At 37.5% G+C, this 26,038-nt stretch overlaps 5 protein-coding genes and 1 long non-coding RNA gene across 8 annotated transcripts; 2 read left to right on the top strand and 4 right to left on the bottom strand.

Annotated features, from left to right (window-relative positions):
- The first annotated feature begins 433 nt into the window (after nt 1-433).
- Nucleotides 434-24,569, top strand: LOC109164909. The gene is made up of 3 exons (XM_019313466.1): nt 434-1,269; nt 10,033-10,038; nt 24,558-24,569. The coding sequence occupies exon 1, from the start codon at nt 604-606 to the stop codon at nt 1,267-1,269; it is 666 nt and encodes a 221-aa protein (XP_019169011.1). The 5' UTR covers nt 434-603; the 3' UTR covers nt 10,033-10,038; nt 24,558-24,569.
- LOC109164907 lies at nt 1,821-3,596 on the top strand. The gene is made up of 2 exons (XM_019313464.1): nt 1,821-2,358; nt 2,438-3,596. Exons 1-2 carry the CDS (start codon nt 2,163-2,165, stop codon nt 3,235-3,237), a joined length of 996 nt encoding a protein of 331 aa, XP_019169009.1. The 5' UTR covers nt 1,821-2,162; the 3' UTR covers nt 3,238-3,596.
- On the bottom strand, nt 3,612-7,133 carry LOC109164900 (stromal 70 kDa heat shock-related protein, chloroplastic-like). The gene is made up of 8 exons (XM_019313451.1): nt 6,397-7,133; nt 6,064-6,316; nt 5,811-5,890; nt 5,546-5,688; nt 5,217-5,315; nt 4,939-5,128; nt 4,454-4,852; nt 3,612-4,220 (listed from the first exon to the last, which is right to left on the bottom strand). Exons 1-8 carry the CDS (start codon nt 6,931-6,933, stop codon nt 3,834-3,836), a joined length of 2,088 nt encoding a protein of 695 aa, XP_019168996.1. The 5' UTR covers nt 6,934-7,133; the 3' UTR covers nt 3,612-3,833.
- LOC109164905 (shaggy-related protein kinase kappa-like) lies at nt 7,668-13,279 on the bottom strand. Of its 2 annotated transcripts, XM_019313461.1 has the most exons (14): nt 13,060-13,279; nt 12,897-12,959; nt 12,125-12,373; nt 11,859-11,951; nt 11,699-11,758; nt 11,322-11,594; nt 10,761-10,835; nt 10,088-10,144; nt 9,740-9,880; nt 9,610-9,660; nt 9,385-9,480; nt 8,424-8,507; nt 8,236-8,338; nt 7,668-8,067 (listed from the first exon to the last, which is right to left on the bottom strand). In XM_019313461.1, exons 3-14 carry the CDS (start codon nt 12,272-12,274, stop codon nt 8,000-8,002), a joined length of 1,251 nt encoding a protein of 416 aa, XP_019169006.1. In that variant the 5' UTR covers nt 12,275-12,373; nt 12,897-12,959; nt 13,060-13,279; the 3' UTR covers nt 7,668-7,999. The 2 variants fall into 2 exon arrangements, with proteins under 2 accessions (XP_019169006.1, XP_019169005.1); XM_019313460.1 differs by lacking the exon at nt 12,897-12,959.
- On the bottom strand, nt 14,219-21,519 carry LOC109164904 (regulator of nonsense transcripts UPF3-like). 2 transcript variants are annotated; one of them, XM_019313459.1, is made up of 14 exons: nt 21,259-21,519; nt 21,009-21,176; nt 19,344-19,450; nt 19,087-19,182; nt 18,901-18,999; nt 18,664-18,743; nt 18,383-18,493; nt 17,073-17,202; nt 16,762-16,835; nt 15,931-16,372; nt 15,606-15,701; nt 15,358-15,476; nt 15,171-15,223; nt 14,219-14,863 (listed from the first exon to the last, which is right to left on the bottom strand). In XM_019313459.1, the coding sequence occupies exons 2-13, from the start codon at nt 21,146-21,148 to the stop codon at nt 15,185-15,187; spliced, it is 1,533 nt and encodes a 510-aa protein (XP_019169004.1). In that variant the 5' UTR covers nt 21,149-21,176; nt 21,259-21,519; the 3' UTR covers nt 14,219-14,863; nt 15,171-15,184. The 2 variants fall into 2 exon arrangements, with proteins under 2 accessions (XP_019169004.1, XP_019169003.1); XM_019313458.1 differs by having other exon boundaries at nt 21,009-21,519.
- Nucleotides 23,342-25,936, bottom strand: LOC109164912. The gene is made up of 3 exons (XR_002051444.1): nt 25,772-25,936; nt 24,657-24,928; nt 23,342-23,905 (listed from the first exon to the last, which is right to left on the bottom strand). It is a non-coding gene; the product is annotated as an uncharacterized LOC109164912 (long non-coding RNA).
- Between the last annotated feature and the right edge of the window lie 102 nt (nt 25,937-26,038).

The raw sequence follows: 26,038 nt of genomic DNA, 5'->3' as shown, positions 1-26,038 counted from the left end.
TACTTTTCGCCATTCACACTTTTGGCCCCACCCAACGAGTCAACACTGACCCCACTGAAACTCGAACTCATGACTTCCCATTTACAAGAGTCATTTCATGTCACTTGACTAGAAGTTCTTTCACTCTGTAATATAATCTAATCACATTAATATTATTGTGATTATATAAGAGAGGAAACCAACCCCACCCTTTCGGCTTTCCTGTTAACTCATGCAACAGGGACATCTTCGAAATCCAATTAGATATGCATTCATGCACTAACAAGAAAACAAAACCCTCACTTCACCCGGCACATTATAGCCATACAGATATTGATTTTAATACTATTTTGTCTGATTCATTATATTATATTCAATAATGCTAGCTAGCTATACGTACAACAACTATATATATATATATATATATATATATATATATATATATATATATATATATATATGGCGGTGCTCAAATCAGTTGTATCCACATAGCATTTTGTATACACAATACAATAATATAGATCCTCTGTCCAAGCATTAAACTAGCTACTACACTAACATTAATTATCACTCAATGATTTAAATTATTTTAAACATGTTTTAATCACATAGAGATTCCTGGGCATGGCCACATGGTCGGTGAGACCAGTAATATATATACAACTCATCCAGCTCAGTCCCCCACCCACCTCAAAAGTTTCAAGAAACCCCAAGAAGGAAGGAAGGAAGCAGAAGAAGCAGAAAACTATGAACAGATATGCAAAGATCAAAGCTGACAGCAACAGCAAAAGCAAATCAAGATCTTTGGAGTGGTCAGCAGATCCCAAATCATTCTCAAACACTACCCATCACAGCCAATCCCCAGAAACCCAGGAGTTGAATCAAGTCAAGAAGGAGAACATAATAAGCAGAAATAGTGATTTTGATGAGCATCAAGAACAAGAACACCAAGATGACAGGAGTGGGTTTGGAGTGAAACTTACCAGGAGCAGCTCAGTCGCTTCGAATGGTGCATCTCAGCAGAGATTCAGATTGGAGCGGGCGGGGAGCGGGAGAGTGAAGAGGGCGTTTTCAATGAGAAGATCTTCGTCTGTTTCTGAGAGGTATTGTAGGATTCATAACCAGTGTGCCACTCTGTCATCTCCCACCATTGATGATGCTGATATGGACAGCAACAATGGAGACCATGCAGGGGAGACATCACCAACATCTGCAGAGAAGATCAGTGGCACAGTAAAAACCACAAGTGAGAAGTTTCTTAGAGTCTGTAAACGCTTTCTCAGACTTTAGAATGCATTTTCTTATCCTGTCTGCTTTTACTTTGGTTTTAGATGTAAAGAATAAACTTGCAATTTTGAGATTGGGGTTATTATTAAGCTATGTTGAGATTAAATAGTTTGTACATTATTCACTGTCTTGTTTTACATGTAATGAGTGTAACTTTTCTTATACAAAAATAAATAAAACAAAGTTTAATTGATAGTTCTCCTTCATTATGTTATGGATGGGGTAATAAATTAAATATATGTTTGTAACAAGAATTAATAGTTGATGTTTCGATCATTTATAATTATAAAATTTTCATGCTTTATACTTCAAAAAAATATACTTTCCTTTTCCCAAAAAAAAAAAAAATTAAAAAAATACTTTTATTTGCTGAAGAGGTAAATTGCAAAACATGCATCATTGATTCAATTGACTTCCAAAAACAAAGCTTGTAGACTTATTTTAAATTGGTTGACCAATAAGCTATGTACATATGGTATTTAAAAAATAAAAATAAAAATAAAAAATAAAATAAAAAAAATAAAAAAAAATAAAAAAGCTTGAAGAAATGATTTTGAATGTGGGAGAAACTAGTGGTTCGTGTGAAAACTGTAACTGCCTGCCTATGTCTATACATACCAAACCACACCCATTCTTCTCATCTTGGCATCCCAAAGCCGATCACAATAAAACAATTCCTTTACCCAAAAATTGAGGTTTCATATATTCATCGTTCTATGAAATCTCAATTCTAATCTCAATTCTTTTATTCGACGAAAAGAAAACAAAAAATAGTTTTGTTTTAATTTCTTCATTCTAGTTTATTTGTAGATTTTATAATTCTTGTTAGTTACTGCTATTGTTGTCTGTTTGTGAAATTTGTATTTTGGTTCGCTTGAAATTTTTGTTGTTGGAAGATGGCTGTGGATGGCGTAAATATTGTGGAGGAAACCGCCCCTTGCGGCGGCTCTGCGCCGGGCTCCCCCGTGAACAAGATCAAATTCATGTGCAGCCACGGCGGTAAGATTCTCCTCCGCTGGGGAGATTGTCATCTCAAATACGTCGGCGGCGAGACCCGCGTCATCTCTGTCCCCCGAGACATTAAACTTGAAGGTTGTTCACTTAATTTTCTTTCCAGAATGTTGTAAAAATGCAAGAGATTTGTGACGGTTATGATTGATTTGATTTGCAGAACTGATGAAGAAGCTTACGTACCCGGTAGAGGGAGGAGATATGGTGCTTAAGTATCAGATATTCCCGGAAGACCTAGACGCCCTGGTGTCGGTTAAATCCGACGAGGACCTCTGGCACATGATGGAGGAGCAGGAGCGTTGCGAGGCGGCAGGGGCGCCCAAGCTTCGGGCGTTCCTCTTCCCTGCAAAGCCGGTGGTGTTAGATCACCGTAGTAATCCCCGCGCAGCAGAGGCATTAGAGCAGCGTTACGTTGATGCAATCAACGGCAAGCCTCCTCCTTGTAAAACGGTTTTCAGCGTCTCCTCAGCATGTACTTCTCCGACATCTCCTGAAAGCTGCACAAATGATGCTCCGAATCATGATCAAGTTATGATTAATGGAAGTTACAGTATGCATAAAGTTCAAAGCATGCCTAGTATTTCTAACAGTGGCGGTCAGCCGCAAAGCAACAGCAACAGCAGCAGCCATTATATTCCTGCACACCAACAATTCTCTCACCAACATCATCTTCATCCTTATTATTACAACTCCAGACAGCAAATGTATCACGGGAATCAGTCTGCCAAGCTGCCTTTTGATCCGCACAGAGGGTCCGAGAGGCTCATTTCGGTTAGGTCATCCGGCAGGGTTGAGGGAACAAGTCACCAAGTGGATCACAACCCTCATTATAACAACTACTACTCCCTGTCTAGGCATAGCCGAGGCAGTGGTTGCACAAGATGTTTGGCTCCTTTTGATGATTGCAGACAGTTTTACAATAGATGCAGAGGTCCATCTCCAAGCTTTCTTATTCTCTGAGCCCTGACAGGGCTCATGGCCACGGTGGTGGTACTCCCAAGCCGCCCATGGTTGACAACCTGACATACTTTAGTGCACATATACTGGTGTGTATATTGCTAGTTTATAGGCGAAGACTAGGTTAATGTTTTAAACTGGGATAGTATATAGCTGAAAGGAGAGAGAGAGAGAGAGAGAGAGAATTACCAATGAAGGAAATTTGGTGAATTGTGAACTCTGGATTTCAAAGGAGCCACTCACCAAGACAGCTTCTTGGACTAGATTAGAAGTACCTGTATGTGCTTCATGTGCAGTTGAATTTTGAGTATTTGTATTCTTGATTCTTCAGTTCATAAATATAGTCAAACAAAATTGCAAAATGATGGAACAAACTATTGCCAAATTTTGTTATCATTCATAAACAATAGGGCATAGGCTTTGACATTTCAGCTATCAAGAGTTTCCTCCTGTTCAATATCCTAACCTCTAATATAACTAATGTTCCTTCAACCCCGAGTACAGAAAGATGTTTCAAAATTCAGAAGCCTCCTTGTACACAGGAAAAAATTTTAGGAACCTATAAAATAGATGGCTCAAAAAATGATCTTCAGGCAATCTTACTTGCTGTCAGTGAAATCTGCATCAATGACATCTCCATCAGGTCCTTTCCCTGATGATTCTGATGGCCCATCTGAGCCACCAGGGGCTGGACCAGCACCAGGCTGATTATAGAGTGACTGACCAAGCTGCATGACTTCCTGGTTAAGGGCTGCCATTGCATCCTTCATGGCCTGAGTTGCTCCACCAGAGATAGCATCTTTGAGCTCTCCAAGTTTGGCCTCGACTTTCTCTTTTACTGGGCCTGGTACTTTGTCACCAAGTTCCTTCAGCTGCTTTTCCGTTTGGTAAACAACAGAATCTGCCTGATTTTTGGTGTCTATAGCATCTCTCTTCTCCTTGTCTTCCTGGGCGAATCTTTCAGCTTCTTTAACCATCCTATCTACCTGTATCAAATTAAATGGGAGTTCTTAGCATTGGTTCTAGTGAGATTTGTGAGCAAGTTACAAGAAATAAATTCAATTAAATGGGAGTTCTTAGCATTGGTTCTAGTGAGATTTGTGAGCAAGTTACAAGAAATAAATTCCAAACTGCAAAATCCAGTAAAAGCCAAGAACCTGAGCTTTCACTATCATAATGTGCTAATGCACCATTCTGTTGATGGAATTAAAAGCCATACCTCATCACCAGGCAAAGTGCTGGCACCTGTGATAGTGATGTCTTGCTTCTTCCCACTGCCCTTGTCAATAGCAGTGACAGAGAGAATGCCATTTGCATCAATGTCAAATTTGACTTCAATTTGAGGAACTCCCCGTGGGGCAGGAGGAATACCATCAAGACGGAAGCTGCCTAGGGATTTGTTGTCTCTCACAAATTCTCTCTCACCTTGAAGGACATTAATTTCAACGCTTGTTTGGCCATCAGCAGCTGTAGAGAACACTTCTGATTTTGATGTAGGCAATGTTGTATTTCTGGGAATGATCTTTGTCATGACACCACCAAGAGTTTCCAGACCAAGGGATAATGGTGTGACATCCAGAAGGACAATATCACTTACATCTCCAGATAAAACTCCAGCCTGTAACAGATAAATTAATTTGCATTCAGACACCATAACTGAAAAGATACAAACAGAAAACATGCACACTGCTAAGAATATCCAACCTGAACTGCAGCTCCGAGAGCAACAACTTCATCAGGATTAACAGTGACATTTGGGTCCTTTCCAGTCATTTTCTTAACTAATTCCTGAACAGCTGGAATGCGAGTTGAACCTCCAACAAGGATCACTTCATCAATATCACTCAATGAAAGTTTTGCATCTCTCAAGGAATTTTGCACTGGTGTTTTGAGCCTGTTGAAATAAAAGGGAAATGACAGGATTAAGTTTTTTCACCAGAATGTCTATAAGTAGATTAACCCATCTGTTGTGATCCTAATACCTGTCAAGCAAATCTGAGCACAACTCCTCAAACTTAGCTCGAGTAAGAGTGGTTTCAATGTGTTTAGGACCATCAGCTGTTGCTGTAATGAAGGGCAAGCTAGAGGGGAAAAAACACACACGGTAAAATTACAATGAGATTAAGTCGGAAGCACAGATGGGGAAGCTAGAAATGCTTCTCCAGGATTCCTAAACTACTAGGAATGTACTAAATCAAATTCCAATACTTCTAAGATTCCTAACTTGAGTTTAGACAACCACCCTAATCTCAGTGTAGGAACTCTTAACTATTCTACCAAGTATAAACAATGAGCATGTCAAAGTGAATACCTGATGTTTGTCTGTGTCAAGGATGAAAGTTCCATCTTAGCTTTCTCAGCTGTCTCAGTCAGACGCTGAAGAGCTTGTTTGTCCTTTAGAAGGTCTATACCTTCATCCTTCTTGAAATTTGATGCTAGCCAATCAACAATTCTCTGCATGAAAGGAGCATATAATAAATAACTTCAGCAATAGCAATGAATTCAAAAATGACATCATCTACCAAGTAACAAATGCATTCAGGTAGAGCCGTAGAGGAGATGATGAAAAGGCAAACCTTATCAAAATCATCACCACCAAGATGAGTATCTCCAGAAGTAGACAACACCTCAAACACACCATCACCCACCTCAAGAACTGCATTGTGCGAAAAATTGTGTTATCATAATTCATAAGCATTGCAATATTACATCAAGCAATTGAGAAATCGACAAGCACGGAAAATCAAAAATCAAGAAAACCATTTTACAAGTAATGTGTAACCAAACTACAGGTGGAAAATAAAGTGAGAAATGAAGTAAAGTTGGTACCAGATACATCAAAAGTTCCACCTCCAAGGTCAAATACCAGTATAGTTTCATTGTTTTTCTTTTCAAAACCATAAGCCAGTGAGGCAGCAGTTGGTTCATTTATAATACGGAGAACCTCTAATCCAGCAATGCGACCAGCATCCTTAGTAGCTGTTCTTTGAGAATCATTGAAGTATGCAGGTACGGTGACAACAGCCTTTGTCACTTTGTCATTCAAAAACTTGGATGCATCATCAACAAGCTTTCTCAGGACCTAAATTAGCAAATAATATGAAAGTTAGCGGCAATTCTAATTGTCATCTTACATCCAAAACAATCTCTATTTGTTTATACCTGAGCAGAGATTTCTTCAGCAGCAAATTGCTTGCCAATAGCCGGGCACTCAAGCTTCACATTTCCATTCTCATCTCTGACGACATTATAGGAAACCTGTTTAGACTCCTCATCGACCTCCGACATCTTCCTCCCTATAAACCTTTTCACAGAGAAAAAAGTGTTCTCGGGATTAACAACGGCCTGGCGCTTCGCAATCTGCCCCACAAGCCTATCCCCATTTTTCGTGTACGCCACCACCGACGGAGTGGTCCGCTGCCCTTCGGCATTCGTCACAATGGTCGGCTTCCCACCTTCCATGGCTGCCACAGCCGAGTTAGTCGTCCCGAGGTCAATCCCAACCACCTTCTCGGCAACAACCCGCAACCGCCTAGCACCGGCATTTCTCCGACTGGAATTGCTCTTGAGCCCCAACGTCCTATTGTCTAATCTCTGCCCAAAAAACACCTTCCTCGACGGATTCCTGCTGGAAGAAGATGGATTCTTCGTGAAGTAAGTAGCTCCAAGTGCATGAATTTGAGCTGTTGACGACGCCATCAGTTAAACCCTAGAGATTGTATATATTAGATATATCTACTCGTAATTTTGTAGAGCAATCTAACCCTAGTGAGAGACGCGGGAGAAGGAGAAAGTGTGAACTGTGAGTCGCTCAAGTCCTACAATTCTAAAAGAGAAATGAAAACACAAAGATAAGGGGTAGACCTGCGATGGCTAGTTTAGTTAATAACGATTTTTGAAGTTCTAGAAAGATCTGTAAATTTGTGAGGCCTAACCGACTCGGAACTAAATAACGGTTTCTGTTCATTTTGCCTGCTGAAGAAAATGGAACTCAGTTCATTCTGACGATAAGAACTTGAGAACTGATGAAATGACTCATAATTAGGAAGGTCATGGAAGTAGGGGCGATATTTAGTAATAGAGAAAGTAGTTATGAACAAATACTATATTATAACATAGTCAGAAGTAATAAAAAAAAAATTATTTGAAATTGTAAAATTATGAAAATTCAAAGAGAAATAATTGCTCTTGTACTTGTAATATCAGCAAAGTGCACTTGTTCATGATCCATTAATGTGATATGCACAATCAATATAAGACAATATTAAATTGACATATCTTAGATATATTATGTTAAGAAAGAAATTTTATGTTGTAGTGAAGAAAAAAGGATAAAATTTCACCATACTAACAAAAACTATTAGTTTTGTTTTGTCATTCTAAAAAATATAGAAGAATTGGCAAGCATTAGGTTTTGTGATTATCATTACATATATTATAATAGCAATTTATATATATCTGAGATAGGGAAAAGTATGGGGCGATGAGGGCATTCCCCATTGTTGTTCCCATCCCATTAGTTTGGTACAATTGATATCCTTATATATACCTATCCACAATTCCCTTGGGAAGTAGGTATTTGGTATTATCAAGAGAAATATATAGAGTCAGTCAGCTATAGTAATAAAAAACGCAATGAGGCTTCTACTCATCCTGCACTGAACTTCAGTGTTCCTCGATCTGCTGATATACAGCCAGCTGAAGCAGCTAACAAAAATGGAAGAAATGAAACTTCAAACAGTCACCGGGATGGCAAAGCCATGATTTAGTTCTGCATTCGAGCGTGTTCTGGAATGAGTCGACGAACAGTTTCAGGAGGTAAGCTGGTGAGCTCTACAATAAAACATGAATGGATAAAATTATAGTGAGAAATGTATAAATTTTCAGGATTAATACTTCCAGGCAAGAATATGATCACGCGTTTAATTCCTGAATCTATATCATCTCCAAAATTAGAAACAAGATCAAGGTGGATGAGGTAGCAAAAAAACTAATAATTACCTTGAGGTTTGAAATTGAAGAGTGGCGGAAGAGGACGGTTATTAGGCAGGCGGGTATTTGGGTCTCTCAGTTCATCAAAGAAAGGATGAAGACAAGCCTCCAACTGCATTACTCACCAAATGAACTAATCCATAACTCAAGAATTTCAACCTTCATGACTTAATTAATCAGCATAAAGTTAAACTTACAGCAGTGCATCTCAAATGTGGGGAATACTGGAAAAAACGATAAATCAAGTCAAATGCTTCCGGAGGCAGTTGTTTTTGGAAAATCTGCAAGGTTTGCAATAAAAGAAAGATTGTCAGGCATTAAAAATCTTGTTTAAAAATACATTACATAACTATGTGCGTGAAGGCTAAAGGTTATTGAGTTATGAAGAACAAAATTCATCCTGGCATCAAACAGGGGCATAATGAAGGTAATAACCACTCATGTAACAGAAAATACTTTATGTAGGCAAAGTAGTATGGAGAATGATAACAGGCCATGGAGTCTTCTCCTTCCCAAATAGGGAGTATGTTTTTATCTTGTTCTGCTTCCAAGGAATATTGTACTCAGAGAGGTTCTCATCATGTTCATTCAAATAGGTGTTAAAGGTAGAGAGGATGATTGATTGATTAGAAGATGGGTGGAGTTGGCAAACCTTTTCTTTCGTTGTGTTAAGAGGATAAATCAGTAATTTTAATTGAAGGCAACCAGCTTGTCTACAAAAATAACAACAGCAAAAATAATAGAGGCAAGAAAGAAAAAAATTGCAACTTTGAATTAGACTCAAATCTCAAGGAATCTAACTTAGCATCATTACATTGAGGCTTCATGGTCATGATCAGCATAGCTCTCCTTTTAGAATATTCATTTGCCAAAAAAAAAACTTTTGGCAGAGATTGAATTCACCTAAGCAGATCTAAATCAAATTTTTTTTGTGGTACTTCTTTCATGTGCTCTAAAATCTGAAAAGGGTTATCCCTAATAATCATAATACTCTGTCAAGTCACAGGGATGTTGATAACTATACAGGAGGTAAGTGTAAAGAGTTATTTCTTGACATGTCATATGATGCATACAATTGATGCCATTTTGGTAGAAGCTTCAATAGAATAAGCTGTGACAACATAATGAAGTGTAAGAAGAAAATAGAAATTGTAGAACCTTGTGCAAAGGATGGGGTTTTATCTGTGGAAATTTGAATTCAGTATAGTTTGGGTTCATGCACTTCATCTCCTCTCTAGTAGGTGTTCCCAAGACCTGTATAAAAAAATTAAAAAAAAAATTTAAAAAAAAATTAAAAAAAAAAAAAGAAAAAAAGAGAAGAGATAAAGACAGCAATTGAATTATGAACCAAATCTGCAAGTATCTAAGATTAACAGTAGCCACCTTTATGATCTCTACTAATTGGTCAACCCCACTCTCTCCAGGAAATAAAGGCTGTAGAAGATTGATCAGAAGAATAAAATTATTACACACAAAATATGAAAATTACAATAAAACTAGTCCGGTAGAATACCTGTCCAAGAAGTAATTCTGCCATGACACAACCTGTAGACCAGATGTCAATGGCTGTCGTATATTCAGTGGCACCAAATATGAGCTCAGGAGCACGATAATGTCGTGAGCAAATGTATGACACATTGGGTTCTCCTTCCACCTAATATATCGTGAGAGTCAAACTAGTTTTGAAAAATTAATGACAGCTCAAACAAGTGATTAAATTAAGGGGAAAGTCTACAATGTCATATTCCAAAATAAATTTACAAAGTTGTCCACTTTCCCTTCATTTCTTGCAAGTCCACCAACCTCTTCTTTCTATTTTTGGACTATGACATTGTAGAAGTCCCCTAAATTAAATACTTACCAAAACTTTTGCACTTCCAAAATCACAAAGTTTCAGCTGATGTGTATGTGGGTTCACCTATTGGTAAAAGGACTTCATCAGCTCATTCAAGTAAAATAATTTGATTATTCACAAGACATTGGAATTTGTGTAATTGCTAAGCATTCCTTGCTAGAGAGCGTCATGCTAAGCATTGCCTTGCACTCAATCCACCTCTTTGTTCTTCAAAATTTGTTTAGATACTTGAGATGTTACAAGTTATTGAGGCCAACTTGACAGTTGGCGGAATTTTGCATGTTTCTCTGGTTGGCTGGATAGGTATTCAAAAGTAGCTAACAACAACCCATCTAAATTTCCAGTTTTTAGTTGTTTTCGTATTCAAATATATTACACCATATTTCTTGACAATCTACAGGGTTTAGCTAGAGAATCAGCTGGCTTCTAAACTTTTTAAGAACCAGCACCTAAACATCTAGACATTGATAAATAAATAAAAATCTCATATATTAGAAATATGAAGCAGATCTGATACAGAAAGACTGCAGCATATTTAAATTGATATGCTGGATAAAAACCAACGTAATCTAGAAAAAGTAATATGTATGCAAAAGGAAAAAAAAAAAAAAAAAAAAAAAAAAAAAAAAAAAAAAAAAAAAGAGAAGAAGAAGAAGAAGATAAAAAAAAGGCGTCTAACCAGCAAATTTTGAGGCTTAATATCACGGTGGCAAATGCCAATGCAGTTATGGATGTAAGCCAATGCCCTGCAAATCTGCATACAAAAGGGAGCTCATTATTATTTGAGTCAATTGCAATGAACATTTCTTAAAATTTTGATAGCTAACATTTGCACTAATCAGGAATCAGGATCTCTAATGGAAAAAAATTTCATGACCCATCTCTCTCTAGTGTGAGCCCGTGGTGATAGAATTAAGTAGGATGTGATAGTAATTTAGAACAAGGGAAATGCACATTTTGCATATAAATTTACAAGTCTGTGGCACACAGCAAGGTAAGACTTGGAAGATGATACTGAGTAATTCTTCCAATAATAATAAGGTGGTTTCTTGGCAAGAATAAAATGTGAAATCAAGAAGATGACATAAACCAATACTAAAAAGGGTGACTCGGCACCCAGTATGAGCACACAAGCAATCATGATTTATACTGGCCATCACCATCCTAGACATTATAAATTATTCAAAAGTTCTGTCCATGAATTCAGAATTAATTTGCAGAACACTGAGTTTGGACATGCCTGATAGGTATACAGCTTGACGTATATCAATGGCATCCGCTGGTTCATTCTGCTGTACTGCCTAGCAACACGGTTAGCTGTTTCAGGGACATACTCAAGGACGAGATTGAGATATAGATCTTCATTATCTGTCGTCGAGAAGAAAGAATGCTTAAGTGCAACAATATTAGGGTGGTCCAACTTTTGCATTATCTGCAACTCTCGGTTCTTGTAGCGCTTATCTTGAAGAACCTTCTTAATTGCAATAATTTCTCCAGTTTCTCTGCATTTTGCCTGCTCTTACAGTGAGGATCAAAGCAAGTATATAATCAAAAGCAAAAGAGAACAGATATCCGAAATAAATAAATACCAGACCACCAGAGAGCTAATCAGCTTACTTGGAAAACAACACCAAAAGACCCTGTTCCTATCACACGTTCTGCTATGTAGCTAACATTCTGTCCAAAACCATACAAACATGTCAAAGCATGAGCCAGATTAGGGCATAGCTATTTTCTGACCACATGAAAAATATTTTCCTTTAGTTAGTTCACAAACCTGCCTGGGTTGTCCATTTCGACCACCAATAGTAGTTCTAATAACATGTCCTGTTTCTACACCCACACCATCAATTATATCTGGTTCGCTGTCCTGCATAATATAGAAGTATCAAATAAGAAAATGGTAATACTCATAACAAATACAGCAAAGTAATAGCATAATATCCTTGCAAATGATACAAAAAATACAGTTTTCATAATGCAGTTATAATGCACGATAAAGACTAAAGGAAACTTGGTAATGCATTCAATCAAGAAGCACACCCTGTCATCTTCAAGGTCCACCCTGTCCCTCAACCTCATCTCGAGCATTTCCCTTCCCAGCCAGTCAAACGAACTAGATGAATTTGAAAAACCACTACTAGCATTTCTAGAACTCCCAGCTCCTCCATGGCCTAGGCCAGCAGATGCCATAAATAAGCCTGGCAAGTTCCACAGAATCTAGCACCAGCACATGCTCCTATCCACAATTATTCTTGATGTGACCTTCCACCACATGAAAATGCCTGTTACCTAATACAATCACAAAGTTTTTAAGTCAATATGGCTGGAGCGTAACAACTGTTTATCATGGAGAAGAAAAAAACTGACAGATTAATCTAATCGTGATCAGGAATGTTGGTTTCTGAAAGTGGTGTACTATATAGCTTCTGCTCATTAAATTTATCAAGTGCATAATAAAATCCCCCACCAAAAAGAAAGAAAGAAAAAAGGGAATGAAACATAATTCAGTTAATAAGCAGCATATGAACTAAACATTGTTAGCTAGTCAGCTACTTTGAGCTAACAACTTAACAACAAAGCATTCCACAATTAAACATAAATCAGTTAGCTATTTTTCAGTTAAACCCTTGTAAGAATGCGAACAGATTATACCTCTCACATACTATGCTAAGTAATGAATTAGTCACAAAACTGCAATCACTCAGAAGCAAATATTACAGTCAAACAAAAATATGAAGCTGCATCATCACTAACTAGAACCTAAGATAACAGCCAGTGACGAAGCTTCAGACTCTCATCTTTCCAAGGATACCTATATCTCTCTATGAACCAAACGAAGGAGACTAACTTCCTCCTAAACCGCAAAAGCCGATCCCTAATGGAATTATACACAACTGTGAAGCAATTGAGATGCTAATCTGCTTCGAAACAGAATTAAAATGCAAAAACTACTGAGGAAGAAACTGCGAACTGACCTCGATGAACTGCGATGATGAATCAAAAACTGTTTATCAAACCATCAGCTTCGGAATTCCATTAAACATCGCAGAGATTAACGCAAATCATTTTACAAAAAATAATGATAATTTCTACAATATCGGGCGGTAGAACCGTAGAGAGAGTATGTGCGCTCTGAGTGTGAGCTTCTCCAGTCTGACCGGCGAATGAGTAGCAGAGAAGATGTTATGATTGAACAACGCTATTTGCGCTAGATTTTATTATATACTTTATTTTATATCCAGCTAGCTTATTTTATTTCAGTATTTTATATTTTATACGCGGAGTATTTTATATTTTCTAATAAAATTATAATAATGTTATTTTCCATTTCTATTTTACTTCATAATTGTTTTTTGTTCTGAATTAGTCAACCCCCTAATGTTAAAAATACTCTAATGACTTTAGAAAATGTAGTTGAATGAATAGAGTATGATTTTCATATTAAAAAGTTACAAATTTGATTTTTGTTAACAACACATTTTGGATAAAGTCATTTCAAAGGATCTTCTTAGTGTAGTTTGTGTGGAATTCGATACGTCTGCATTCTGGTTTTGTCCTCACAGGACTGGCCTAATTTCATGAGGAGGCCACGAGCCTATGCGGCAGACTCCCTAGTCCCGCCACACAAACCCATGGTGGCCACGGGATTTGGGAAGCCCGCCATAAAGACCCTGGTCCGCAGTTTTGGTTCATCCCACATTATCAATTCTGCTTATCAAAAATGGCTCACTATGAGCTATTAGTTCTATTGATCTTTTGAGTGACACACATAAAACAGAAGAAATCATGCATAGAATTGAATATTACTACATGTATTCTCAAATTCTATTTCCTTACTTGTACTCCATAACATGATAAATAAAAATTGGTCATTTTCATCATGTGAGTATATATGGGTCAACATCGATGAATCAACAAGACGAGACATTTCATATGCCGTTATTAGTTTTTGACTTTTGTGTCGCCTTTGAGGATTACGGATCCACTTTTTCGATTCGCACTAAAGGCCTAAAGCTTTTTCTACCCATCGCCGAAACCGGCTAAATGAACACAGTAATTTTTTAAAAAGTCAAATGTTGCAGCAACAATCCCTGCGTCCATTTCACAATAGCCACACAACTTCAAGAATATTACCAAACGAGCTTTTTTTCATTCCACTACTCATCATCAAAAGGGTAATATCTGACCATAACTAAAATGTTGCACTTCCAAAGTGTCTATCTAGCAACTCCAAGCTTCCTGTTTTTTGTTCACAATCAATCCCCAATCGGTCAACCCAAGCCTAGCATTAACACAAGGCTAATAACATATATAGTATATACGTATGTAAAACTAAGCGGTTGGGGGTATCTCACGTAATTCCGTGTTTTTGTATATACATTAAAGTCAACAAAAAGAAACCATCCACCGCTATAGTATGCTTGATAATAACCAGCTGAGTCAATGGTAGGAACTGGGTGTGTCGGTTCCACCGATGAAAGCCACCCAATCAATCAGAGTAGCACCAGGTTGAAAATTGTGGTGTTATTTTGTCGTCATCCAAATGGTGTTCGTTCTTACCCCCAGACCATCTTTGGTGTAGTATGATCAAAGGTTCACCCCTCGTTGAACAATAAACACATCCGTAGCAACATGTATATTCAAAATCCCACTGAAGGTCTTCAATTTCTTGTCTTCAGCAAACTTGCCCGCTCCTGATCTAAGCAGAGGAAGAGAGAAAGACAGAGCATAGCCACCAGCAGATTTATACTTCGATATGGTACGCAATCAGGCGTTTCACTGCAGAAACATCCAAATTGACCAATTCGTATGAGTACATGCTTTTTTAACTAGCTAAACCAGCATAGAGGCATAGCTGTAAACAACAAATAATATATGTATAGACACACATTTAGTTGCCATTAATTCATACATGTATCTGTTAAACAAGTGATCACAGGGATACATATCAGTGGACCACCCAAGTTTCCCAACATGTACATAACCAGTCGTAATTTTATCAATTTAACTTTTTTATTCAAATATCTAGAGGCACAAAACAAATAAATAAATATTCAATACAGAACTAGAAGAGATGGGAACTTACCACAAACAACAAAATTAAGAACCAGAACTTGACTTTTGGACCCATACTTGTTTCTGTATTTACATTGCAATTCAATACGAACAAGTTAGCAAGTTGAAGGAACAACCACCACCCCACTCTCTTTAAATGTAAAAGCTTGAGAGGAATATTTTTGCAATTTAAAAACCATAACTCAAAGAAAGCGCACCTCATGGGTACCATATCCAGGACCTCCTCTTCTTGAGGGTCGCCCTTCCCCAAATGAGGTGCCATCAGCATCTTTTGTATTATGTGCTGTTCCACGACGACCACTATATCTGTAAGTACCTACATTAATTAACCCAAAAAATTTTAAGATAATAACCTATTACATAGAAATGTAACTAGCCCATTAAAAAAATCTGCATCAGAATCTCAATACAATCTACACTATCATGTTCCTCGGATAAATCTAACCATTATCAACAGAAGAATGAGAACTTCGTCCACTTCCAGTGGGTTTGAACTCTCCACCACGTGCACTTAGTCCATTTTTCACTTCCACAAGACTTCCTAGAAAAGCAGTAGAATAAAAACCACATCAGATTTTAGAAAAGATGTACCTGAACCATACATAACGAATCACATATATGATATATGATATATGAACACTTGCCACCATATAAGAGGGATGTGAACTGGAAATTGTAATTTCCTTTTCCCAAACACAAATAATTAGCACCATCTATCATTCTCAAAAATACTCAAAAGACAATAGTACTGTATTGAGCAGTAAGCAAACCTTCAGCAGAATCTTGAGCGTGGGTAGATTGAGAGGTAGATGATGACAAATATTCATCACTTGCATGTGAATTATCAGGACGTCGAAGTGGAGTCCAGACACCACGATCTGGCCTATCCCTACTCCTTGTACGTTTTTCCATCTTATCCACATGGACACCGAGTGAATCATTCCCAGCAATCTTATCCTCAGGTAATCCATTACAATCCCTCTGAGACAATTGAACACTTGGTGGCCTAGGAGGTCTTTTCTCCCTCTCTGGGACTTGCTGTTCTGATTGAGCAGTATATGATGACTGATTCTGGCGAGCATCCTTGAGAAGTATACTTCTGATGATCCTTCCATTGGCCTCACGCCTCTGATTTGGCTTAGGAGCAGATGAAGTAAGTGAATTCTTGAGATGAGATGCAACATTCTGCTGCAGTGATGCACCAAGAGAAATCTACACATTAAATAACACAATTATAACTGTTATACTATTACCATTTCAGGGAAGTGTAACAGAAACCAGAGCTGACCAGACCCCTTCTAGCTATTCAGCCTTTCTTCTCCACCCCCCCACCCCCCACCCCCACCCCCCAAAACCGCCAAATCCCCCTTTTCCAAATTGATAAACAATCTTACCACACAAAGGGTAGCAATTTTGGTTGTAAAATGCATCAACTCATCAAGTAACATAAACTGTTAGGCTAAGATCACCAAACTATGTAAAGCAATGTATTTAAAAATAATAATACTCTGCAACAATTAATGATGCAAGTCCCCTCGTATGTAAATCATTTCAAAAACACTTTGAATCAGGTTTTAGTCTTCAAAAAAGAACCAGCTTACATCAGGAATTTCTTTTTCTTTTCCCTTCAAGAGCAGGATTTTCTTCTTCCCACTATCAGCTGAAACAGAAACTCCTGACACAAATTCAATGGGTTTGATCACAATCATTTTAATGTAGGCATAATAGTAAGCAAAGGGTAAACAAAGTAAGTCTGGTTAAATATATAAAAGTCAAAATATAAAAAGAGAACAGAAGTAGCAGAATAATTTTCAATGAGATAAATTAAAGCATAAATTGGTGCATAACATTTTGGAAGAAGAGAAGTGAGTCCCACAAAGACCAGGCATCAGAATCAGAAGTAGAGGCATACCACTTTCCTCTGACACTGCAGAAGCTGAAGTACCAGATTTGTCAACAAGTTGTTTGTCATCATGTTTTCGAACTAGAATGTATGCTCTGTCCTTGCTACCTTCAACCTTGGAACTGTCCCGTTGAACATACTGTGAATCACAAGGTTTGTTTAGTCATATAAGCTGAGCAGTATCAACTCAACCAAAATATAAAGCCCAACAAATTAGGATAATTTAAATTCTCAAAAATTTTATGTGATAGCATATGAAAATAAGCATCCTGCATCTATAAGCATCATGGAAAAAGGAAAGAATAGAAAGTTCAGGAGCCCAAACCAGACATTTTGCAAGTAAAAAAAAAACACACAATTAATGCAAAATGTCAATAGCACACATTTCGGTTCCATTTGCTGTTAATATCAAACATAAGACATAAGAGAGATACTACTAAAAGATAGTCAACATCAAAAGCTAAAATACCAAGACATACTACTAAAAGAAAGTCAACATCAAATAGTAAAATGTCAGTCAACATATCATCAAATCCACACACATATATTTAGTATCCTATTATACAACCTTTGCCAAAAAAAAAAAAAGTATATACCAGCCCACTCAACTTCACTCAGCTCAAGGACTTAAACTATCAACTATTGTGAGTTAGGTCCATCCCCATTTTCTATTCCACTCCAAGGTCCATATCCTCCAGTAAATTATGCATGACCCTATATACTCCAAATCAACGTAATCTGTATTTTGCGGACTTGTTTGCAGAGGTGATGTTCTACCTTCTCAAGCAAAGTGTGAAACATCTTAACCTGCATTCCATCAGCTTACTTGCAGCGATTTAATTATGTGGTATAGTTAAAATATCTTAATCTGTATTCTATTGACTTCTTTACAATTATGCTGTTTTAACCATCTCATATTCTCATATGATATGTCTAACCCATTTCCTATGCTACTTATCATATGGGCAACAAGACTCTTTATTTATTTGATATGGGCAACATGAATATTTATTTGATGTCAATTAATTTATAACAGTCTCAATCAGACTTAAGCAATTTTATTCAAAACAAGAGTGTAGAAATGAGACATGCTTACACATCTTGCGGGAATACAGGCAACAAACACACTCCTTTTCTACATACTCTCATGTTTTGGACCCAAGGAATTTGTTACTTATCAAAAGAATAAGAGTACAGGCAACAGCATACATACATGGAGGAAAATGAGTGTCATCAGAAGAAATGCATATAAAACAATGCAAGCGTGATCTCCTTGCACCATGACATAAATTAAATAAAATAAAAGGAAAACGGCATACCATTTTTGTAGAATTTCTCCTCTTTTCTGAGCCTCGCTTAGATGCACTAGAGCTAGGACTTCCTGTTGATGCTCCTCCAACCCTTCTGGTTGATTTTCCATTAGATACCCTCTGTCAAATATTGAGGGCAAAAAAGATTATTGGACTTCTTAACACTTAAAGAAGATTTGAAGACTAATTTCATTATGATATTATAAACTGTCATTAGCACAAAATCAAATACTCCATATATGGCTAACACTGAAGAAAAATAATGACTCTGGTTCACTATGATATCCTACCCGAGCCCCACTTTTTGCAGCTCGTTTCTGACGCACATAATGCATTAAGGGAGTAACTATAGGGGCATCCTTAGCAGCACCTGAAAACCATAAATTGGCAAACTTTGAGTTCCACATCTTAAAATCCAAACTCATAATTATTTATCCCATAGTCTCATTTTAGAGCTGGGATTAAGGATTAGCTCAGTATATCTCATTTTACAAGTCAGATTCCAATTTGGTGATGTTATAACAAACCTGAACGTTCAGCTTCCTTTCTTTCCAACTGAATTTCTGCACTAGGAAGATACTCAACAGGCTTTCCAATAAATTCTAGGAACTCCAGATATTCAGGATCTACAAGTCCATAGAAAAATTATACGTGGCTGTAGAAATGAACGAGATAGCATGCATGCCACATGAATCAGTACACCATTTCAATACCTTTCAAGATAGCCCCTTCACGGCCATCTTTCTTAGACCACTGCCTTGGAGCACGCTGTAAAGGGGCATACTCAACAATTGTTTTGAACTGAGACCCTGTTACAAAAAGGAAGGACCATTAAATGCATACAAACAAAAACAACATAGAACTCAGTTTTAAAAATTAATTTGCACAAACTAAGGTAGAAACTAAAATAAAGAATCAAGATTTAACTGAGAGAGAATTATCAAATGGATCTTTTTTAACTATCCTATACCTTTCTCGTTAACAAAGACATGTCCATTAAAGAACTCTGCAAACTCAACAACATCTTCAGGTGTCTTAAAGTTAATATATGCTCTTGAATAAGGTTGATGTTTTTGGCTGCAAAGTAATCATTAAGAGAAAAATGATGTCAGCAAGACCTTTCCACAGAACTAAACACCTAATAGTTACAAGTTCAGTATAAATGACACAACCATCTACTCTTAAGCTTATATAAAGAGAAAATGAAATTTCTGATTGTGGCATTGATCAAACTCTAATCTTTGCTTCTTGGGAAGCCGGAAGTGGAAGATGGAAGCAAAGGAGAGGTGGGGTTTGAAATGGAAATAATTAATAACTATCAAGGTATCATTTAATTATGACAATAAGACCAAAAACAAATTAGGAAAAGCTCAGAAAATCAGCCCACCCACCCAAAATAAGAATTATAACTACCACCCAATAAGTGTGTTGCCATTCTCATTTCTATTTTTTCAATCTGCATAACAGTATATATGAGAAGAAAATTTTAAAGATATACACGAATGGAGAACAATGTATCATCACCAATAACTAAATTATAAATAAGCACTGTAGAATCCTTGAAGTGACAAATATCTAGAAAATCCACACTCAAACCAAAACCCATTAAAAGAAATTTCATTTTTTTAACTGGCACATGCCACTAACAAGCTTGGCAAAAATCAATAATGCCGAAAAAAACAAGTCATGAAAAATGATTGCCTGTAATGCAGTATAATGCTTACTATTCAGGTAAAAGTTCAAACAAATGGATCTCATTCAGGTGGAACCCTGTGACAACCATTAACTGAAAAACAATATTACACCATTTATTTATTTCTAACTAAAGGTTATAAAATCTAGGAAAAGTAAGCCATAGCCTCTTAAAGTTCAAAATATGAAAATACAAAAAAATTGAGTATCATTGCCCATAAAATGGAGAGAGAGAGAGGAAGAGGGAACGAAAAAGACTGGGGTGCATTAAAAACCAGCACAACTATAAGCCCAGAGGTAACCAGAAACCTCATGCACATCTCTAACATCAAAAGGTGAAGACATGTCCAAATGCAACAGTAAAAACCAAAACCAACACACAGTGCAGGAAAAACCAAAACCAAGTAACTTAGAAAAGTGCAGGAAATCAATAAACTACAGTGCATTTATTGCTACACAACACACAGCAGCAGCTCCCGGCATATGGTGATAAAAATTTCAATCATTTTTCCTCTTTTTTCCATGATAATCTGCAAAGGAATCTATTGCAATCCCATATTCTTCCCTCCATCTTACTCCCAAAAAACAAACTGCCTTCTCCCTCCACTCCACCCTATATCATAAATCCTCTCTCCCATACGTGCTGCTCCAACCTTTCAGCTCACATATCTAACCATGAGAAGTGCCAAAAACAAGCTTAACCAACCAAATATGACCAGCATACAATGCTTTCCAAATCTATAACATCTTCAGAAGCTGGAATCCCACACAAATTCACTCACTTTAAAGTCAACACAAACTCCTAAAAACAATTCAACCCTCAACTCCCAAGTCCCAACTATTAGACAAAAATTACAACCAGCATTAAAATTTACTCCACCCAACCACAAGCAAGGAAAGAAACGTGCACATAAATATAAAGTTGTCATAAAGAGACTCTGACCTGGTTTTCCCAGGCCGAAAGGAGAGCCAGTGGTAGCGACCAGAAAAGCGAGAATCAATTTGCTCAGACAGCGTAGAACGGGGAAGCGCCGGCGGCAAGTGCCGCAGCACAATCTTCGTTCGATCTAACGGGCCCTTCATGCGCAACAACACTTACAGCTCAGAAACCCTAGGCAAACCACAAAACATTAACCGGGGGGGTAAAAAACGAATTTCGCACAAAATTAACCGCTAAGCTCTAGGGAAATCACATCTTGTTCGCGGCGTAGTTTCCCCGGGGGATCACAACAATTCCGAGCCCTAATTTCCAAGTGGGAGAGATAACGGCCATTCACGAGAGAGAGAGAACTAGAGAGAGAGAAAGTCGAACATAGAGAAGCGCTTTAGAGAGAGAAATCGGTGCGAAAGCGGATTGTGTGTATATATATATATATATGTGTGTGTGTGTGTGTGTGTGTAGTTATACACACGCAGTTGTGTTGTCAAAGCATGCGTCGCTTTTCCTCGTCTGGATTTGCTAAAGCCTAAAGCTGTTGGGTATAAATCGGTACCTGTATGTATATACGGGTATAATAATATGGGTACATGGGGTAAACGTCGTCGTTTAGTTCAGCGCCTTGACCTTGCTAACCTGCGCAGCTTCACTTCTTCAACGCCTGGCTAACGTAAGCCATGTTTTCTTGAATCTTATTGGTTGAGCCATCTCGTTGATGTCATTTATTCATTTCCCAAGAAATAACAACAACATGGGGGTATTAATATCTCGTATTTAATTTCTCTTTTAAAGAAAGTATTGGATTCCAACCTCGTGAATAAAATAATAAATATTTTTTAAAAGTTTTAAATTTTGTGAGGTGACTAATAAAATCTACAATTACCTATTCACTTGTCGACAAAAGACGAAACTTTATTGTCCCTAGGTTTTTCACTAATGGGAATTATTTCGCACCGATTGTATCTAGAGGGTGGTCGATAACTGACCTACTATTAGAATAAGGCTCGGTCTCATGTAAACCGACATGATACGCTTGCCTTCCCAATCGTGTTTCCTCCCGCGTTCAGCAATAGGGGACTGTATGCATACGCTATAGTAGTCATTGTGTCCCGACCTATTGACTTGGATCCACTGGCAGAACGCATCAGCAACACCCTCAATAAACTCATGAATATTGGGACACGTGGTCAAGTCGCCTTGGGCCCCGGTCTGAGCACGTGCCGTACATGCCATTAGACTAGAGCATGTTCCCCTCTTTCCTATAAATACCACACTAATGGTTATTGGGAGGGACGTTTGGCTATTTCTACACGCTAACTGTTAGCTCGGAAACTTCTGACCCACTATCAAGCATTTTGAGCTTCTTAACTTAAACCGACAAGCATACTAGGTAAAGGGACTGCAGCCGAAACTGACCCTAGCACTGTATTACATAATATACGCACATATTAACTACATCATTCACATTATGTTTCGATAGGATAGTGGAGAATACATCACAGTAACTCAATTGTCTATTACGTGAGAGGGTTAGTGCCTAGTGCTCATGAGGAACCAACCACAAGTGTAACTCCTACATTACGGCTTTCATAGCTTGATCGTGTATTCTTGCCAACAATCTACTATTCATAAATCAACTGGTTATCTGTTTAGGCAAAAATTCACAATCACAATAGTCACGTGTCAGCCAAGCACCTTGCGCTCATATGGCATGTAGTGACCTCTTCCATATGGGAGGTCATGAGATCAATGTTTAAACAGATACTACTCTTTGTACTTTAATAGGTTGAGAAAGTATGTTTAAACAGATACTACAATGTAATAGAGTCAGTAACATTAAAAAAAAAAGAAGTAAAATTTCATTTTCGAAGATAACAAGGAGAAACAAGAGTATATTATTATAATTAATGTGTCAAAACTCAAAAGTGCAATTTTCCCTTAATCATGGCATCCTTTGAATGATTTGCTTCCACACTTAACAATAAAATAAATGGGTAAATTATATCGTCTCAAGTGCAAACGAGTTTTCCTCCACACACACACACCAAAAAATAATAATAATAAAAATAAAATCCCACACGAGCTTTAGCTCATTAGTTCAGTAAGGAGTATTTGGAGAAAAGACCAAAGTTCAAACTTCAACAACAAAAGTGTGGAGTTATGTTCAAAGTGTGCAGATTCTTTGCGTGCACAAACATTTGGCCATATCTGCTGAGCCACCATGATTTACATTATGTCGCGCAGGATGTGGGACCCTTAGGCTTGGGCATTCAACCATTTGGGAGGAGAAAAAAAAGGGTATACAATGCAACTGAATCTTAATTACAATTGCACAAAACGAAATAAACACACAACTTCCATCAATTATAGATTCCCAATCTTTACAAGTTACAGCATTATCATAAACGTGCACTTGAAACAAGAAGGTTGGAAATAAACACAAAACTTCCATCAATGAAAGATTCCCAATCTTTACAAGTTACACCATTATCATAAATGTGCACTTGAAACAAGGTTGGAAATTCTGTAAGCACAAACGAGATCAGTAAGAAATGTCTGTCATTTCCTAAGATCAACTGATAAACTTTCAGAAACCTAGTTCACAAGAGAGAAATAAAAAATAAAAAATAAAATGGCAAACACTACAGAGGAAACATACAAATGAACAATGAAACGAGATAGTGAAAACTTTGGCTGTCTGGCATGAACGAACACTCCTTCTGCCACTAGTTAACGACTTTCACAGACCAAGTCCTCCGTTTTGAGATATCGTGACGCTAATAATATGCTATACTTGGGAAATGAAAATGTCTCACATGGCCTCAAAGCCTCGGGCAATAATAGCCCTAACCTGCCTGTGGTCATCGGAGTGCATATTTCCCAACGTGACCTGCTACTTTCATCTGCGCAAAAGCATACAGTCATGAATTCAAGTCTCGGGATGTTTCCCCCCGAAAAGGAGACGAAGAATGAGGTCAAGACAAGGTACAACATAGTGAATTAACAACACGTTTGGTTCACGGAATAAATTTTGAGGTAATAGGAATGATATTTCATAATGAATGGAATAAGCAAGGAATATAAAAAAAATTAAACACCATAGAATCAAATTTTAGATTTATTGGGGGGTAAATTAGGAAATAGCAACTTTAGGCTATTCCTAAGTTCGCCCCCTGGAATCTCTATTCCCCTTGCAAGGGGAATAGCTCATTCCCGGGAACAATATTCCTAGGAACTAAAAGCATTACCAAACAACGGAATAGGCTTGTTCCTGGGAATGTTATTCCATTCCAAGCCTATTTCGTGAACCAAACGTACCGTAAATGAATAGTAGGATTAACACCCAATCAAAAGAAGCAAGTCACCGGGATCTATGTGTGAGCAAGAAAACGAGATTATTGATACAAAATAATCAAACAGCTCTTCTCGGGGATCCAGTGTGGGGGTTCACTTAGTTGGCAATCAACAATATTTAGATAAGTAAATTATAATGTAAAGTTATAAACAATGTGCCTAAGATATAAGGGCTTAGTTACATATGGCACATATCTAAACCAATGAAAGAAAGGTTAGTTATAACGCCAAAATTGCTGAACTCAAAGCTTGGAAGTACAGAAGAAAGCCTTTTGTTAACATAAACATCAAGAGTCTCACCATGATACATTGAATAAAACACGTGGAATGGATTCAATCCCGAAGGCCAAGTTCGACTTCGAGCTCATCATCCTCTTCAAACAACTTTAGCAGACGAGCATATTGCTCTTCACGCCTTTTCCTTTGCCAAATTTTGAAAAGGAAAAACGATAACCCTGCAAACGCTATAAGCCCGATGCATATTATGAGTGTTCTAGAACCTGTGCTGCTGGAAGAGGCGTGATCATCGGCCTTTTTCTCATTTTTGGGACCTGATGGATCGCCTGAAAAGCCTGCAAGCAGATAATAAGAGCACATAAAACACAGCTATTTGGCTAAATTCTATCAAAAGATTAACGAACCATCGCCAATATGAAAGACATAGCTCAAGAGGCTCATGATTCTAAGGAACAATTCAAGATCAAATCTTTACATCCTTTACAAAGAAAGAACAAGCTAAGACAAGCAACAAGTGTATAACTAGGGTAGAGATTAACATAGAACACGAAATCAACAAACATTAACCCAATGTCCATTCTTCGTAGATTTCAAGCATCAAATATACATGCATTGCATCTCGTAACTAGAATCCTCTGGCCCCACTTTAGCTTAACTAACTAATTATATGAAAGGCCATCTTATAACCAAATCATACAAAGAAAATAAGGTACTAATCCTAGAACTCTCCAAAGCTAAGATCAAGATGACATTGAACCGCCCAGCACGGGCAGCTCAGTTGGTTCCTCAATAATAAATTGTGGGCAAGGGCAATATGACATTGAACCTGCAGCTATGAACCTCAAACTTTCCATTTGTACCCTCTAATTTTACCTGTTCTTTTTTCTCAATCAAACTAACAGACCAGAAGACAGGATCATCTTCTTGGGCATAAGGTTACATAATTGCAGCTCAAATTCACATCAAATTACCATTAAAACAGCAGCAACAGGAATCAATTAGTGGGGTTTCGCAAAGGAAACCAAATTCCCAAAACAAATATAAAGTTTCTAAATTTGCATTCAAATACAAACACAAATATATTCTTGCTTCTGAACAATCTCAATTTGATTTTTTGTTTTATTAAAAAAAAAACATTTTGGGGGAAAAGCAATTGTATAGAGATCCAATAAACGAACCTGAAATGAATTGCGACGAAATTGAACAGAGCAACAGAAGAAACCGCAAGGATTTCCCCTCAAGAAAGATCTCTCTCATTTCTATTCTCCCTCTCCCTCAATTATTATTATTTTTTTTCCTGGAAATAAACTACTGCCTGTGTACGTAAATGGGAACGAAATTGAAAATTACAAAGAAGTGCTGCCGCACATTTGTGTTTGCGGTACCACATTTTTATCAAATTTACATTTCAGCCCCGGGGATTTGATGTAAAAAGACTTTTAAAA

Source organism: Ipomoea nil, unplaced genomic scaffold, assembly GCF_001879475.1.
Source record: "Ipomoea nil cultivar Tokyo-kokei standard unplaced genomic scaffold, Asagao_1.1 scaffold3069, whole genome shotgun sequence".
NCBI classification, from domain to species: Eukaryota; Viridiplantae; Streptophyta; class Magnoliopsida; order Solanales; family Convolvulaceae; genus Ipomoea; species Ipomoea nil.
The sequence above is the reverse complement of the archived record's forward strand: the minus strand, read 5'-3'. Positions and strand labels throughout refer to the sequence as shown.

Coding starts and splice junctions, on each gene's coding strand:
- LOC109164909 (XM_019313466.1), top strand. CDS start 604: ATGGCCACATGGTCGGTGAGACCAGTAATATATATACAACTCATCCAG.
- LOC109164907 (XM_019313464.1), top strand. CDS start 2,163: ATGGCTGTGGATGGCGTAAATATTGTGGAGGAAACCGCCCCTTGCGGC. Junction 2,359..2,437: donor CCGAGACATTAAACTTGAAG/GTTGTTCACTTA, acceptor TTTGATTTGCAG/AACTGATGAAGAAGCTTACG.
- LOC109164900 (XM_019313451.1), bottom strand. CDS start 6,933: ATGGCGTCGTCAACAGCTCAAATTCATGCACTTGGAGCTACTTACTTC. Junction 6,317..6,396: donor CTGAAGAAATCTCTGCTCAG/GTATAAACAAAT, acceptor TTGCTAATTTAG/GTCCTGAGAAAGCTTGTTGA. Junction 5,891..6,063: donor TGGAACTTTTGATGTATCTG/GTACCAACTTTA, acceptor CGCACAATGCAG/TTCTTGAGGTGGGTGATGGT.
- LOC109164905 (XM_019313461.1), bottom strand. CDS start 12,274: ATGGCATCTGCTGGCCTAGGCCATGGAGGAGCTGGGAGTTCTAGAAAT. Junction 10,145..10,760: donor TTAAGCCTCAAAATTTGCTG/GTTAGACGCCTT, acceptor TTTTACCAATAG/GTGAACCCACATACACATCA. Junction 9,881..10,087: donor TTGGAAGTGCAAAAGTTTTG/GTAAGTATTTAA, acceptor ACGATATATTAG/GTGGAAGGAGAACCCAATGT.
- LOC109164904 (XM_019313458.1), bottom strand. CDS start 21,148: ATGAAGGGCCCGTTAGATCGAACGAAGATTGTGCTGCGGCACTTGCCG. Junction 19,451..21,008: donor TTTCGGCCTGGGAAAACCAG/GTCAGAGTCTCT, acceptor ATTACTTTGCAG/CCAAAAACATCAACCTTATT. Junction 15,702..15,930: donor CGCTCAAGATTCTGCTGAAG/GTTTGCTTACTG, acceptor CTGCTTTTCTAG/GAAGTCTTGTGGAAGTGAAA.